The sequence below is a fragment of the Pezoporus wallicus genome, unplaced genomic scaffold (genome assembly GCF_028554395.1).
Source record: "Pezoporus wallicus isolate ANWC-B61680 ecotype Strahan unplaced genomic scaffold, APGP_CSIRO_Pwel_v1 contig_7505, whole genome shotgun sequence".
In the NCBI taxonomy this organism is placed as follows: Eukaryota; Metazoa; Chordata; class Aves; order Psittaciformes; family Psittacidae; genus Pezoporus; species Pezoporus wallicus.
In genome coordinates this window covers 4151910-4166395 of record NW_026638908.1, presented here as the reverse complement: position 1 = coordinate 4166395, position 14486 = coordinate 4151910, and the positions used below count along the sequence as shown (strand labels likewise).

Sequence of the window (14486 nt, the reverse complement as noted above, 5' to 3'; positions counted from 1 at the left end):
TTTCTCACAGCTGCTTGGTAGTCTTAGGTCATAATTTTACTCACTTTCAAGCAAAATGAAATAAAGTTGCTGATCATCCAGATTTTGAAGACGATCAACCAGAAGTGCCATGCTGCTGTCTTCAATTCTGTCAAGAAATATGGGGCAAAATGTTCCTTTTCATTTAAACATATTGTTTTAGGGTTGCCTTGAAAAATATTATGATCTAGAGATTCATGACACTCTTTGTCAAAACAAAGCCTACTATTTTATAACTTACTAGTTGGCAGCATGCTTGATCAATTTGTCAGTGACAAAGCTATCATTGTTTTTTTTTATAGGTGTTTTAAAGAGTTTTCCTGCTTCTCTAAGGTATTAACCTTCATACATTTAAAAAGTAATAGCTTTTAATATATAGGTAATAAGTGGTTTTTAACTGCAGCATGTGGGTTTTTTGTTTTTTTTTTTGTTTGTTTGTTTGTTTGTTTTTGTTTGTTTGTGGTTTTTTTTAAGGGGAATTCGCAGCTGAATTTGCACAGTCTGCATTTTTTTCCATGAGAAACAAGTAGTCTTAATCATTTACTCATGTTTATGAGGCTGCATCCAAGTAGGAGCTAAGAAATTACTTGTGCAAAATATTAAGCAATCCCATGGTCACTTCCAGGAATAACGAATTATGTTTGACTCACATGCCTTTTTAATAAAGACAACAATCGGTCTAGTTATATTCTTCCGAAGGAAGCGTGGAGTATTGGAAGGTGACTGCAAGCAAGCAGAGTTTTATGATTTCTAATGTAGTGAGTGTGGCACTAATTCTCATGTAGAGAGAGCAGTTTACATACTATTTTATTGATCACTGTACCCCTGGCTATATGAGTAAAAGCTTAGAGAGCTGAAAGGAAATAAAGTATGAGCTCAGTGCCTGCTTGATGTAACAGAAATCATCCAATTTACCTTAGATCTAGTCCTTCCTAATTTCAAGTGTTTATGCTATGGTCCAGTTTTCTTACAGGGTGTGATATGAACTCAGGGGTTGAAAAGCAAGTATAGAGATGCTCTTTTTTTCCCTTCAGTTGATTTCTTTGAAGAGAGAAGGATGAGAATCATGCTTAATAATTCAGTAATTAGTGGTTTGTGGGACTGTGCTCCATTCCCTCTCCCTTTGCTCACTTTGGGCCTTATGGAAGTCTGCATTCCTTGTGAGCTTCACAGAAGTAAGCCAGTTATGCATAGTGGAAGCATGGCTCATAAATCTGCAATAATCATTATGTACAGAGAAAAAGCTTCTTGTGCAACTTTTCCACATAACATCAGAGCATTGCACCAATGAACTACAAGGTCAAATTCCTGTAATTCATAACTGTCACAGCTGCATATTACAACTGTATATATAGTTTAAGAGTTCACTGTCAATTGCTTTTAATAAGGGTAATTATTAAATGTAAAAAAACTGATCAAAAGTTATCTGTCTTTGTAAAGACCTTTGTCCACTTTTAATATTAATTTCAAAAAAATATGTGCTTAAGTTTACAAATTTTCTCATATTTTAATTACAGTATTCAATGTGGTATTGTGCTTGTTTATGAAATTAAGAAAAACTGTAGCCTATCTTAAGTTCCTTGTCAAAGACAACTGGATAACAGAAAGCAAATGAGGCAGGTTGGTGAATACTAAAATCAGTTTTAAATATTCATTCCTCATAAAATAACAAATCATCAATAATTGAGATTTTTTTTTTATCATGTGAAGTTAGTGGACAGTATCATTTCTCAAATATTCCTCCTGGAAGTAAGAACTTTTGGCATTCTTCTCTCTACTTTTCTTCGTTAAAGATATTGTATTCTTAGTTATGCTATACATGCATACTCATGGTTGGTTTTGGCCCCAGGGCTCACAAATGGTCCTAAATGCCTTTTTTGAAATGTGATATATGTAGCTGAGACCTAGTTAAGTCTGCCTCCTAGACTTTAATTCAGCCTGTATTCTAATTGTTTGCTCTATATCCAGTCCACCAAAATCAGATGCGATTTGCCCTTCTTCCCTTGAGCATGGTGGTGTTTATGTCAGGGTGGCAGGGTTGGGCTGACTGCCTATGTGGATTCAGTCCAGGAATTCACCTCCCATGGGCTGCTCACCTGTGTTGATGGCAGACATTAGGGCCAGGGCCAGGCTTTCACTGGGTGAGCAGCAATTCTGCCTAATCTTCGTTTCTAGCTCTTTGCTGCCTGAGCATGTTTAGTTACCACTCTAAAGGCTCTGCAGTAGGTGTGTTTTCTTACCTGTTTCATACACATTTGTCCATAGCAACTTAATAGGTTTGAGTGAACCCATCATCGCTTCATCTGAAGACTTTCCTCCAGTGGATGAACAGCACTGAGCCTCTAGGAACAAGAAAACCTTCAGCTGTCATGAGCAACCCTGGCAGAGAAGACCTGTGTGTGGCCAAAGTCCTTGCAACAATCCCCACTACCTAGCCACAGTTCCTTATGTGCCCAGAGAAACAGGCACCTTCCCAGAGATGTCATGGCATGGCTTGACTTAGTGTGGCACAAAAGGATGCACACTGAGAATCCTAGACGGTGAGCACAGTGCTGGTGCAGTCAGCCACAGCTAATGCTGTACTAATGGCTGCTCAAACTAGGGCAAAACTAATCCTGGTAATAATTACCTGTTATAGTCCTATAGTAGAAAAATATACCTCGTGTCTCTAGAGAGGACCTGAGTCCCTTCAGCTTTCAAGTGTCTCACACAGCACCCTGCTCATCTGGGAATTATGATGTCTCAGAATCTTTTCAGGGGTTACCACAATCTTTTAGGCTCAGATTTCTGCTTTTTACTTTTTAACATTGCTCCATTTATGCATTTTTAGATACTTGACCTATTGTTTCAAAAAAAAAAAGATGACTGTACAGTATAACCAGTCATCAGGATTCATGTTAGCACCACCAAACTGTTTTCTGATTGACTTTGTAGCTTGAAGTTGGAAGAGAGAGATATTAAATGGATTTTGATTCATTCTCATGGTATTATCTGATCCTTCTCCCATACTCCTACCAATATGCCCTCATTACTAGGGATCTAAAGGGGCAAAACATACCTTCTAAACAAGCAGGAGGAGGAAGCCCAGCTGCTCTTCAGGCTCCTCTTAATTACAAGCCACTGTTGGACCACATGCAGGTCATCCCACATTGGCTTCCACTGGTTGCAGAGATTGGCTTTGGTGGACCGTGAACCTTCACTTCCTTGTATTTTAAGACTAGTGTCTTTTTCTTGGTGTTGTTTATTCTATTTTTGTGTTCCAGGGTTGTTTTTTTTTTTATTGTTGCTAGTTTGATCTGTATAATTGCATTAATGCAATAAAATAGCAAACACTGAAACAAAAGAACAAAACCAGCATGACAAAGACACCAATCACTAAATAGTGATAACATTCGCAGACAGCTGTTTTACCAAGTGAAGGCTAACTTGTTGCTACACAGAACAAATATTTATAGCTATCTTGTTTTGCTGGTCTTGTAGAAATACATATAGACAATTTCTCATATGTATTATCTTTATCTGAAAAACATGTGTGAAAAAGCAATACACTATTTTGATTGGCACTCTTTCTGGACCTGGAAACCAAAGGAAGCATTACTACTTAGCGCTGCTTGGGCAAAGCCTCTGACCTCAGCTTTGTGCTTGGGCCTAATCTGAAGAAGCTTGAAGTTACTGGGAGCCTGTGTTGACAGCAGCACCAAACACTTTTTTGGGCCCATACTTTCCAGATTCTGGTGCTGTATTGTTTCAAGATATTGCTGTACCCATAGCTCTCCACTCTGCTCAATTTCTGCATCTTGCAGAGCAGTGGAAAAAAGCATGTGCCTGCACCTCAGCTGTTCAATATTCACTCAAATTGCTGTTGGGATGGGTATCCACCAGTACAGTGGCCTGTGAACAGGAGTGCCTGAGGAGGTTGAAGTCTTTTCTGCAGTCTCTGCTGTGGATTACTGCAAAAGGGCACATTAGCTGTTTTCACAGAACAGTCTTTCTCTGGTTTGTAATTTAGTCCAGGAAAAAAAAACACAAACACCACAGATGGATTTTCTCAGGAATAGATGTTGCAGTTATTGTTCTAGAATAAGTAATTGTGTTATATCTGTTTTGATCTGGGGAATTTTTCTTTCTAGTGCATTATTTTCTTCTTTGAGCTTCGCTGAGTCCTTTTAGCATTAGAAGAGGCGTGTGTGCGCTTGTGTTTGTAAGTAACACTAGAAAAATAACATACTTTTCATAATCCAATTTATATCTTCAATCTTGGAAGCATAAACATATGAACCAGTATGACATCCCTTGTTTAATGCTTCTCCTGTCTTAGCCTGCTTTATACCGAGGTAGTTTGTCATTACAGCGTAAGCACATCATTGTTTTGCAAATCTTTGGGGAGTCCAGATGTGTTCACAATTAAAGGCCAACTCTTATTATTTGTATTATCATAAGGCAGAGGGAGGTCACTGCTCTGTTGTGCAAGGTCACATTCAAAGACATTATGAGCAGCAGACCCTGCTCCCCAAGCTTCTCTCTATTAAGGGACAATGGTGTATCCTCAGACCTAAATTTAGTTAACAATAGCAGCTGCTAGAGTGAGGGTTCAAACCAGCTGGGTCAAAGGGTCCATTTCTTGGCCTTACTTCCCCTCTTCCCGGTGCTCACCTGATGTGTTGAGCTGATTCAACTTGCTGAGCTAGCAGAACATTTTATTGACACCAAGGTGAAAGTCTTTCAGCTGTCTCAGGGATCTGGACTAGCTCAGTAGAGGATCAGAAAAGCACCAGAGCTGGTGCAAGGGGGACTGACTACACTGCTAGGGCAGCAGAAACTGAGATCTGGGAACATGGTGGGGTGTCAAGTTGGGAGAAATGTCAGGGCTGCTGTCTTTCACAGAGCAGTAAGTCCTCTTAGCTTCAATGTGCATCCTCACCGTTGGTGTTCAGGTGTAGGTCTGTGTGCCTGTCCCCACCCCTTGCTCTGGCATCTGCCTGACTTCTTGGTGAAAGAAACTTCCTCAGGAAGGAAAGTTCCTCAGCAAAAGAAAAGGCTTATTCCACATGCAAACAACTGTGAGGGTCTGACAGCATGCCAGTGTCAGCATGAGGGGCAGCACGCATGGCTGGGGGCAGATGGATACTTGGGCTGTTTTAAAGCATTGTAATTAATTTAAAATCAATACATCTAAATTCAAGTGACTGCTATGGCATTCAATGGAGATGTCAGGGTTGGGTCAGTGGCCTCGGCTTATCCTTGTCCCCAGTGAGGTGCCTTTTGGTGCTGCCGGCTGCCCTGCTCCTGACTGAGGCTAGGACAGGCTCTATGAGTAGCTTCGCTCTTGCTTGTTTGGAGAAAGGGAGCTACTTGACCCTGTGGACCAGTGCGTGTACCCAGAGGCAGTGCTCAGCTAAGGAGAGGAGGACAGGAACTTTTGGGGGAGAGGGACTGTAGCTGTAGATATTTACTAAGAGGTTAGTGAGCACTGCATCTGAACAGGACCCTAGTAGCACACTTTTACAGGCAGGTAATTGAAATAGTCAAATCTATCCCCTGCTAACTCCTGTCTCCATGGTGGGCACTGTAGCTTCTCCAGTTGTCAGAAAATCCATGCAGTTGGGCTCTCTTCTGGATTGCTGTATGAGCAATTTCTTTTTATGAAACTACTGGGACATGAAATGTTCAGGCGTTTTGGAATACCATGGAAACCAGGAGGTGTTAGAGGTAAAGCCTTTTATGAATCTATGCCTGCTCAGGCTTAGCATCTGACTATTCTGAAGATCTCTTCTACACTACTGCTTCTGCTCCTTTTGTCTTTTTCTACCAATCTTGGCTTTATATCTTCTTACACACTGATCTGCGTGCTCAGAGCAATAAGTTACTCCCTGTGCAGTATGCAATCTTCTTTCCTTCTGTTCCTCTTTAAAAACCTTTGCACATTTTTCCCATGAAGTCCCCTTCAGACATACTACATCAGGCCATTTTACACTAAAACTGTTGCCCTGTTGAAATCCAGTTTTCTTCAAATTTCAGACTGCATGTTTGATTCATAACAATCAGAAGATACCTAATAGATAACACTTGAACAAATCTCTGAAGAGCTTTGCAAATACCTTGCCAACCTATCCTCTTTAAAGCAATAAAAAAAGCAATGTAAGCTTTATCTACTTAACAGCAAGGTTTTTATTGTCACTTTGTACCAGCTTTCTTTCTCCCCTGATGTCATATAGGATGATTAAAGAAACACAGTTTAGTTTTCTTTTATTTATTTTTAGATTTGAATTTTTTAGCGGCATATTTATAGATTCATGTCACTCTTTAGCGTTCCTTACATTTTCTGTCCTGGCCTAGCTTTCACATCTCTTGTTATCGTTAATCTCCACAGCTCAAATTTGCCTAGTCTGAAATCCATCATTGTACATCGTTTAATGAGACATTTCTCCAGTCATCATTACTGCAGATCGATAGAAACAAATCCCCTTCTCCTGACTGATTTAGCTAAGTATCTCATCCATGACTGTCTTTCCAATTTGATCCAGTTTAACAGTCTGTTTCTCCCCCATCCCCAGCCTGGCTTCTCTAATCTGCAGAGATAGATATAAATCGTGAGCCAGACTCCAGGGGGTTTCTCTTGTATGGTCTTCCCCCTGTTTGTGCAAAGCCCTCCTTAACTGAGGGGCTACTACTATTGACAGACAAACAGCTGCCTTAGCAGTCGCACTAACAAATAAAAGGGGAGGGAGGCAGGGGCATTGGAAGGAAGCTTTTTGCCCTTAGGGTTCTTGTTCACTTACTGAGAAATTAAAAAACGAATGGGGGTCCATTGCCAAAGGGAAAATGAGAATAATCTGTGATCTTTGGAAAGGAGTGAAAATCCATCACCACTAGTGAGAGTTTCACATCAGCATATCTTTTCAAGGCTACCTCCACGAGACAAAGGGGTTAGAAAGTAATAAGTAAAAACTGAGATTTTCCTTTTCATTGCTCTGCCCTGTAGGCTGGATGTTGGATTGATAAGTCTCTCCTTTTCACCTCTCCCAGTTTTCCCCACTATCAAGATAGGACTCATGAATGTGGTTCAACTTCAAGGAATTTTTAGTGCTATGTAACTGAACACAAACAGTCCAGATTAGACACAGACATCTGAGGGGTTTGAGTGTCCCACTCTTTGCCTCCTCAGCCATCCCCTTTGCTGTTTTTGCAGTCCTGATTGCTGCTCTGTGCTGTGGTTTTGTGAAACTACATACAGATGTATTTAAACGGCGGCATATGGTCAAGTGTTTCATTGATGAGATTTTAGGTGCCTGACTTGTGCATGGGAGCAGATTAAAAAGAAATTGCTGACATGGGTACTGCCTTGACCTGCTTGGTCTACCTTTTTGATGGAGGCTGCTGCCACGGGTGCAGAGATGATGGCATGGCTCCTGGACTGCATCAGCTGGGAGCTGCCCTGAAATGTGAGAGCTTTTGCTCTGGCATATTACAATATCCTGAAGCTGGCATCGGTTCATGCTAATGTCTTGGGCTGTAACCTCTGGTAGCCCAGGACATGCTTCCCATCTGATCTTTCTGTCTGTAGGGGTAACAGCTAGTGTCTGTGCCCTAGGGTGAATGGCAGAGGAGGCTGCCAACCCACCTTGAGCTGACGATTTTGGTCTGCTGCAAGTGCAGTGGAGCCCTAAAGCTCTATGTCTTAGATCATCAGTCTACTTATAACATTCATGTATACGTATGCACAACCACGTGTATGTTCACATACAGGAAAGATTTGTTGTTACGGATCAAGTACAAAGAAGATAATAATTACTTGCTTTAGTGGCAGTAATAAAGTGCATGTTTCTCCTCAAGATATGATAGCACATATTCGTTGCTATCAGGGCTGATCATTTGTCTGTGTATATTTTTATTGCTCTCAGAGGAGTTTGAAAGATGAATCCATAGTTTGTGAGGTGCTGTGTTATATACTGCTGTTCAGATAGGGAATTGTAATAAAGTTTACTTTTCTCTGTCACTCACTACACTGCTATTTTAATCCTCATTCATAGTCTTCTCCCTTGCAGATCCTTTCCCTGCACTGGTCTTTGGGATAAAGGAAATCATGTTCTGTACATAGATCTATAATATAAATGTCAAGGTTTATTAATGATATCTCACAAGATCTGTATCCCTTGTTCAGTGACAGGTTGCAGTTTTGTGAAAGCAATGCACCTAAAAATAACACTTAATGCTCCATCATTTACAGATTTTACAAAACCTCCTTTTAAAGTTCTATTTCTAAAGACCATAAATACTCTCTTCTGAAGCATTCCTGAAATTCAGGTGACAAATCCAAAGACTTAGGTGACTGCTAGTGTTTGCTCGGCCAATGTGTTAGAAGGAACATGAAGAAAGGAGACATTTCAGTGCTTGCTTCCATTTGAAGGTCCTGGTTTATGGCATGTTACAGTGACACCTGGTGGAAAACAGTGCTGGAATCTAAGACAAATTTCTGCATCATATAACGAGTTGTTCATTTGAATAACGTCTTTAATGTTTCTGTTCTATCAACTATCTATATTGCATTACTGGTTAGAGCCCATTTGGGCAAGGCATGCACGTGCTACACATATATGAGTGTGCAAATGCTCACTGACAAGAATCATCAGCATCACTAGTAGCAAATATTTCCACCTATAAAAGGTCAGTTATGTGTATTTGATAGTAAGCAAATTTTCCTCTCCCTAAGAGCCAAACGCCAACATTTTATATGGTTGCCAAGTGCTTTTTCAGGCTTTCAGATGCACCTTGATTCCATTCCTCACCAGGTTCCTAAATTAATCCCTTCTCCCACCCCACTGCTTCTCCCTATACACCCTCAAACAAGACCCAAAATGTCCTAACAATCAATTAGTTCCTTAAAAAAAAAAAACCCAAACCAAAACAAAAAACTATTGAATAATTAAACGGAATTAAAAGATTTTTTATTTTTTTTTAAAGATTGAACTTAGACGTATTTGTTTACCTGGACTACAGCTAAGCTAGTAATGTAAATCCATGCCAGGCAGCATTCTTAGTCTTGAGTGACCACATAGATCAACTGTTAAACTGTTGTCCCTGGCTGGTTTTGGTCTACATCAACACTAGCCCAAATAATATCCAGGAACAGTTTGGTATGTAATAAAACCTGAGAGCCATTTCCCGTATATATTTCAGTTGTGGCTATCTTCTCTTGGAGTATGAGTGTTTTTTAAAGTGTGATGCAGATTACCCCATGCCACCTGCTTAGGTACGTATTAGGTATATGGGTACATTTAAATTACTGGTGTAGACCTACTAGCCCTAGAGACAATATGCTGAGGGTCTTAAATCTCCTAAAGATCTACCCAAAGCACAAAGTGCTTTGTCTCAAGAAGAAATTGCAGCCTACATCTGCCTGTCACCAGTTTCCTCTTGAGTTTTTCTGCTCACGTGAGCTCTGACAAAGCTTCTTCAGCCAAGATGAGCTGGATTAGCAAAGAGCTACTATTTAAGCAGTCAGACTAAACTGGCTTATTTTGGCCGCAGCTAAGGAGTTTCCTCCTGAGTGGCTTTGCTGGTGGGCTGGATTGGGGGCAGCATCCTTCTGGAGTGGAGAACAGACAAGAAAATGGGGCAGTAACTCCCCCTCACCTGTGTAGCTGAAAGCCCTTGGACGAAAGCTAAGCTCATCTTAGACAAGTCTTACTCTTGTCTAGGAGTTCTCTTGAGTCATGGTGAGGAGGCTGAGATAATGCACAAGGAAACCCCCAAATGCTTCCCAGCACAAGTGGAATAAAACAAATGAGCTTGCTTCTTCCTCTGTCCACCTTTGACCCATGTGCTTGGCAATATCCATTGACTCTCTATAGCCTGGCTTATCCTTTTCTTGTGCCTTGGTGCTTTTAGCTCTTTTCACCTACTATGCACAGGCACAGCGGCACATGGGGCTGTGCTGCAGTCTGAATCGGAGAGAACACTATCAGGTTAATGCTAACCAATTCACTTCAGTTGTTGCTGGGTTCGTGTTAACCAGATTCTTAGCCTGGTTTATTGCATGACTGCAGGAATGTTTGCTTGGCAAGTGAGTGGGGCTTGGAAAGGTGTGCTAGAAAAGCAGGTCCCCTTCTTAAGCAGCAATGAGAGGGTGTGTCAGTTTAAACTGATCTTCAGAATGCTATACTATTTATAAAATAGCACATTTTATTTGTAATGCATAATACATGCACAAAAATGACATAGAAATTGTTTATATATACATACATATGTAAGCTAGATCAACTTCCTACTGCAGTTCACAGAATGACTCTGGATAGCTCTGCCAGTACAAGAGAGATGTGCCACAGACTGGGAGGTGGGTGTATCTTAAGCTTGAATTTCCACTGACCTCTTCAATGTGAGTGTCCAACTTAATGTAGGACTATTCACCTCTCTTTAAATCAGATGCATGATTTATCCATCAGCTTCAATTTTATTCCATGATACGGACACAAACTTACTAGTACTAGTGCCTACTCACATAGAATCCCTAGCAGATTGGCTCTGGTTAGTTTGTGTCTGTGTTGTATCTGAAGGCAGACAGGCGTCTGTTTTGAGTGGTATTTTGGTGTGGAAATGGAACATTTGGAAACAGTCATTAAAATAGAGAATTAATTAACATTTTTGTACTGACTAATGTGAACTGCAGTGTTTTCTAACAAGGTTATTCATCATCACAAAGAAATTTTCTTAGCTGAATCCACTTGAAAATATTTAGAAATAGCTTAATTGTAGTAGAAATGGAGATTAGGTCACTTTTCACTCACTCTTTCCTGTTTCCATTCTGCTTGGAGCACCTGATTTGAAGCATTGCAGCTAGTTTCCTCTTTGCTTGAATGGTATTTATGTAAGGAGATACGCTGACTTTCATTGGTTTACTCTTTTGTTTCAGTGGTTTAATAAGAAACTATGAAACAGATATTGTGCAATTGCAAGACCAGTGCTCCAGGAAGCTGAAAAGTAGTTGAAGGAAAGGAGTGTGTAAACAAGGCTTTAAAAAAATATTTAATAAACTGGAAAGCAACTTTAGCAGTTGCATCTCCATCATCTAGACTGAAAGGAGTTCGTATGGCCAAGTCAAGGAAAGAATCAGACTGACAGATGCAATTGTTTAAGTTATGAGGAACACTTGCCTGTGGGGTCTCCCGCTAAACAGACTTGCTGCTTTTTACTGTGTATGGATTTCTGCAGTGAACTGTACTTTCTCAAGAAACTGTCAAAACTTATGTACAAGTAACCTGGTAAGTTTTGAAAACTGTATTTCATCTTTTGAAACATAGATGGTTGTTAGCACTGTAGGAACTTCCTATTATGTATGTTTTTAAAATTTATTTTAAATACTGTGTCTGAGTAAAAGCAGAGTTTGAGAACAAATGTTTTGTGGAACCTGGTAAGTAAGAAACCCCATTAAGCAGATTGCATGGGTTTTCATTTTATACTTTCTTTATATACTTATGTTCCAGCAGCTCCTGAAATTACTCTAAGTGCTAAAGACCCTGGAGGGTGGAAGAGAGAAACCTTTGTTCTTTCAGTTCATGCACTTATCAGTTTGTCTAGTCTACAACTTCTCTTATGCAAACTGAGGAAACGTGTGAATTCACAAGAAATTATCTGGGAATCTTTGGTTTGCACAGTTATAATGAACTAGTTTCAACTTCTTTTTTAAGTCACCTATCCTTTAAATTGTAGATAGAACTTTCAGTATTAAAGTGATTGGATCCTTAATCTTATGCTTTCTTAGTGTTCCTTTGAGTAGTTGAGTGGAATTTACTATTTTTCCTTCTACTGATGCACAACGATAAGCAGAACCACCCAAATCCAAACAATAATTCTGCATGAGACTTTCAGGAGTTCCCTCCTTGTTTCTATTTGCCTGAAATGTTGATGTTGTTTAGAAGACCATGTACCTTTGCTCTGTAAAAGGACATTTTGTGCCTTGGGCTAACTAACTGTGGAAATTTACTGCAGAAGACTCACCTGCTCTATGTCATACGTTTGTTTGACAGTTCCTTTCTAACTCTTGCACCAGTGAAAGAGTTAATTGCCTTTCCTGATGAAAGCCTATCATGCGGTGATAACTTTAATGGGGATCCTTTGATTTAAGCTTAAATTAATTCAGAATAAGAAATAAGTTGCTCTTCCTCTCAGCTTTGAAAGACAGGAAAATCACATTCATGTTCAGTGAGCGTATTGTGTAAGGGATTCAGATGAGAAAAATATAATCTTGGAGTCTGAGAGCTGTACATCTTATTTTTTGTCTCCAGTCTACTTGCTGTGTTCCCATTTGCTTTGTGACACCTTTGACTGTCACTATTGTCATCATGTGCCCAGTCTGTTGAAAATTTCTGCCTAAAAATTGTTTTTTTAAGGGTGCTCTTACCTCTTTGCAGGACAAAACTGAAGACCTAATATTCAGCTTCTTGAGGGTTGTCAGATACATCCTCAAATCATTTGCACTTCACAGGCAGTGACTGGTTTTGCACAATTTGGATGTTGTGGAAAACTAACCACCTTAGCTGGAGAGCACTTTTGGCAGAGGAGGAATGGTGGTCACCATATGGCTGAGTAAAACCCCTTCAAAAGGAGACCAGACAGAAGGGATTTAGCTTCAAGGAAGGTTTTTCCTGTTCCCAAGAGGTCAAAGCCACTTGGCTTTCTCATTTATGCCCAACAGATTTCTGAAGGATTTGTTACTGACTCAGTGAGCCAGAAACAGGAGATGAGAGCCAGATTCTTACCTGAGATAATTAAATTAACAACAACTGGTTCTGCCAATGTCTTTGTGGTACCATGAAATTAGTCTCAAGTGAGAAGCTACTGGTGTGTCAACAATAAATTTCTTCAAATTAGGAAACACTTGTCAAAGAAAATGTGTTTTACAAGAATCCAATGCATTAATGTATTTTAATCAAATAAGTTTGGGGAAACATTTTGACTCCATAAAAATACATGTATTTCTCTTATAGGAAGGAGAACTTGGAATAAGTAACCTTTGCAATGTTAGTGACATCACTGGAGCAGTGAGTAATGGTTTACTTTGCTAATTACTGACATTTTATGTTACTGCTATTTGAATAAAATGGGTACAATGATCAATCATATTGTCAAAGACTTCACGTAAATGAGCACAGTTGCCTGTCTGACATAAGTCAGTAGGTTGTGTGCTCAGATTTGGCTCAAATTATTAAAGACAAAGCTATCTTTTTTTGCTTAAAGAAAATGTGTAAAAAGCGTAGTTCTCTGTTGTGAGTCACGTTCATGTTTGTGATCTACAAAGTTCATAATCAGTTTTGAGAAAATGAATCAAAGCTAGTATTCCCTCCAAAATGTAAATAGCTAAGATTTTTATTCAACCACCTTTGTATAGTAAAGTAGCTTATTTTGTTTTCTAGTGATTTGATGGGAGAAATCTTAAAATGGCAATTGTTGAAAAATTAGAGTATTGTAGGACTTCAAATGGTTGTGTCTACTGGGGGGCCTCTTTAGCCTGACATGAGTTTTCCATGGCAGCATTCTTGTAAAAACTTTAGCTGATGTTCTTCTAGTGCATATTTCACATGCTGTTCAAGCTGCTGGTTATACATAATACTTGAAGAGCAGTGAAGAATTAAGTCATCAATATTTTCCACAGAGATTAGTGGGAAGCAGACTCTCAAGGACTGGTATCTAGCAAGGCTGGGTCATTTATGATGCTGGGACCATAAAAGGCTGTGCTATCATGATAATACATGGCAAGGTTGACTTGCTTATTTAGGTTACTGTGTATCTTTGCTCAGTGTTATCAAGTATTACTACTTGTTTCATGAGGCTTCCAGCTTCCCTTTAAAAAAAAATAATAAATGCACATGACCATTAGGAAATGGATGGGACAGAATGAATATGAAAGATCCAGCAACACATCTAAACCACATAACATTTATAACATCTTTGAAAACTCATAGTTTAAAAGCTGATGCCTCCCCTGTTGGAGAGTGGGGGGCTTGTGTTGAACAGCTTTCCACTGTGCTTGGCTGTGCTGCATACTGCTTATTTGTTACTTCTCCACAGAGGACAAGTGACAAAATAAAGCTGGGAGAGAGGGAGCCCTGGCCACACACATCATAGCTGACTGGGTGACTCATTCCCAGAGCAAGAGTGAACATGGACTACCTTAGCCAGGGCTCCTTCTGTCTCTGTGCATCAGCCCTTTCCCACGGCCTGGGTAAAGCTGAGCACCCTCCTCAGGTGATATTCACATTCTGCTCAGGTGTCCTGCAGTCCTTTTAGTGCTCTCAGTACATGCAAGAGTGTCCAAGTTTTTACCAAAGCTGAACAGGTAATCGAGCATCTACTGTTTTGCACAAACCAGTCTCTAAGAATGATTTATTTTTTCTTCAGCTCTATATTTGATTTTACATTGGGAGGGCACTATACAATGTAAGTCCCTTACTGTACTATCAGAGTACCTATAA

General features: G+C 39.8%; 1 protein-coding gene across 1 annotated transcript in view; it reads left to right on the top strand.

Moving 5' to 3' along the window:
- The first annotated feature begins 10954 nt into the window (after positions 1 to 10954).
- Positions 10955 to 14486, top strand: part of ROS1 (ROS proto-oncogene 1, receptor tyrosine kinase) — a 71785-nt gene continuing 68253 nt past the window's right edge. Inside the window, exons 1-2 of the mRNA XM_057413237.1 lie at positions 10955 to 11276; positions 13002 to 13055. Coding sequence (XP_057269220.1) covers positions 11154 to 11276; positions 13002 to 13055 — 177 coding nt within the window. The 5' untranslated portion in view covers positions 10955 to 11153. The remainder of the gene's footprint in view (positions 11277 to 13001; positions 13056 to 14486) is intronic.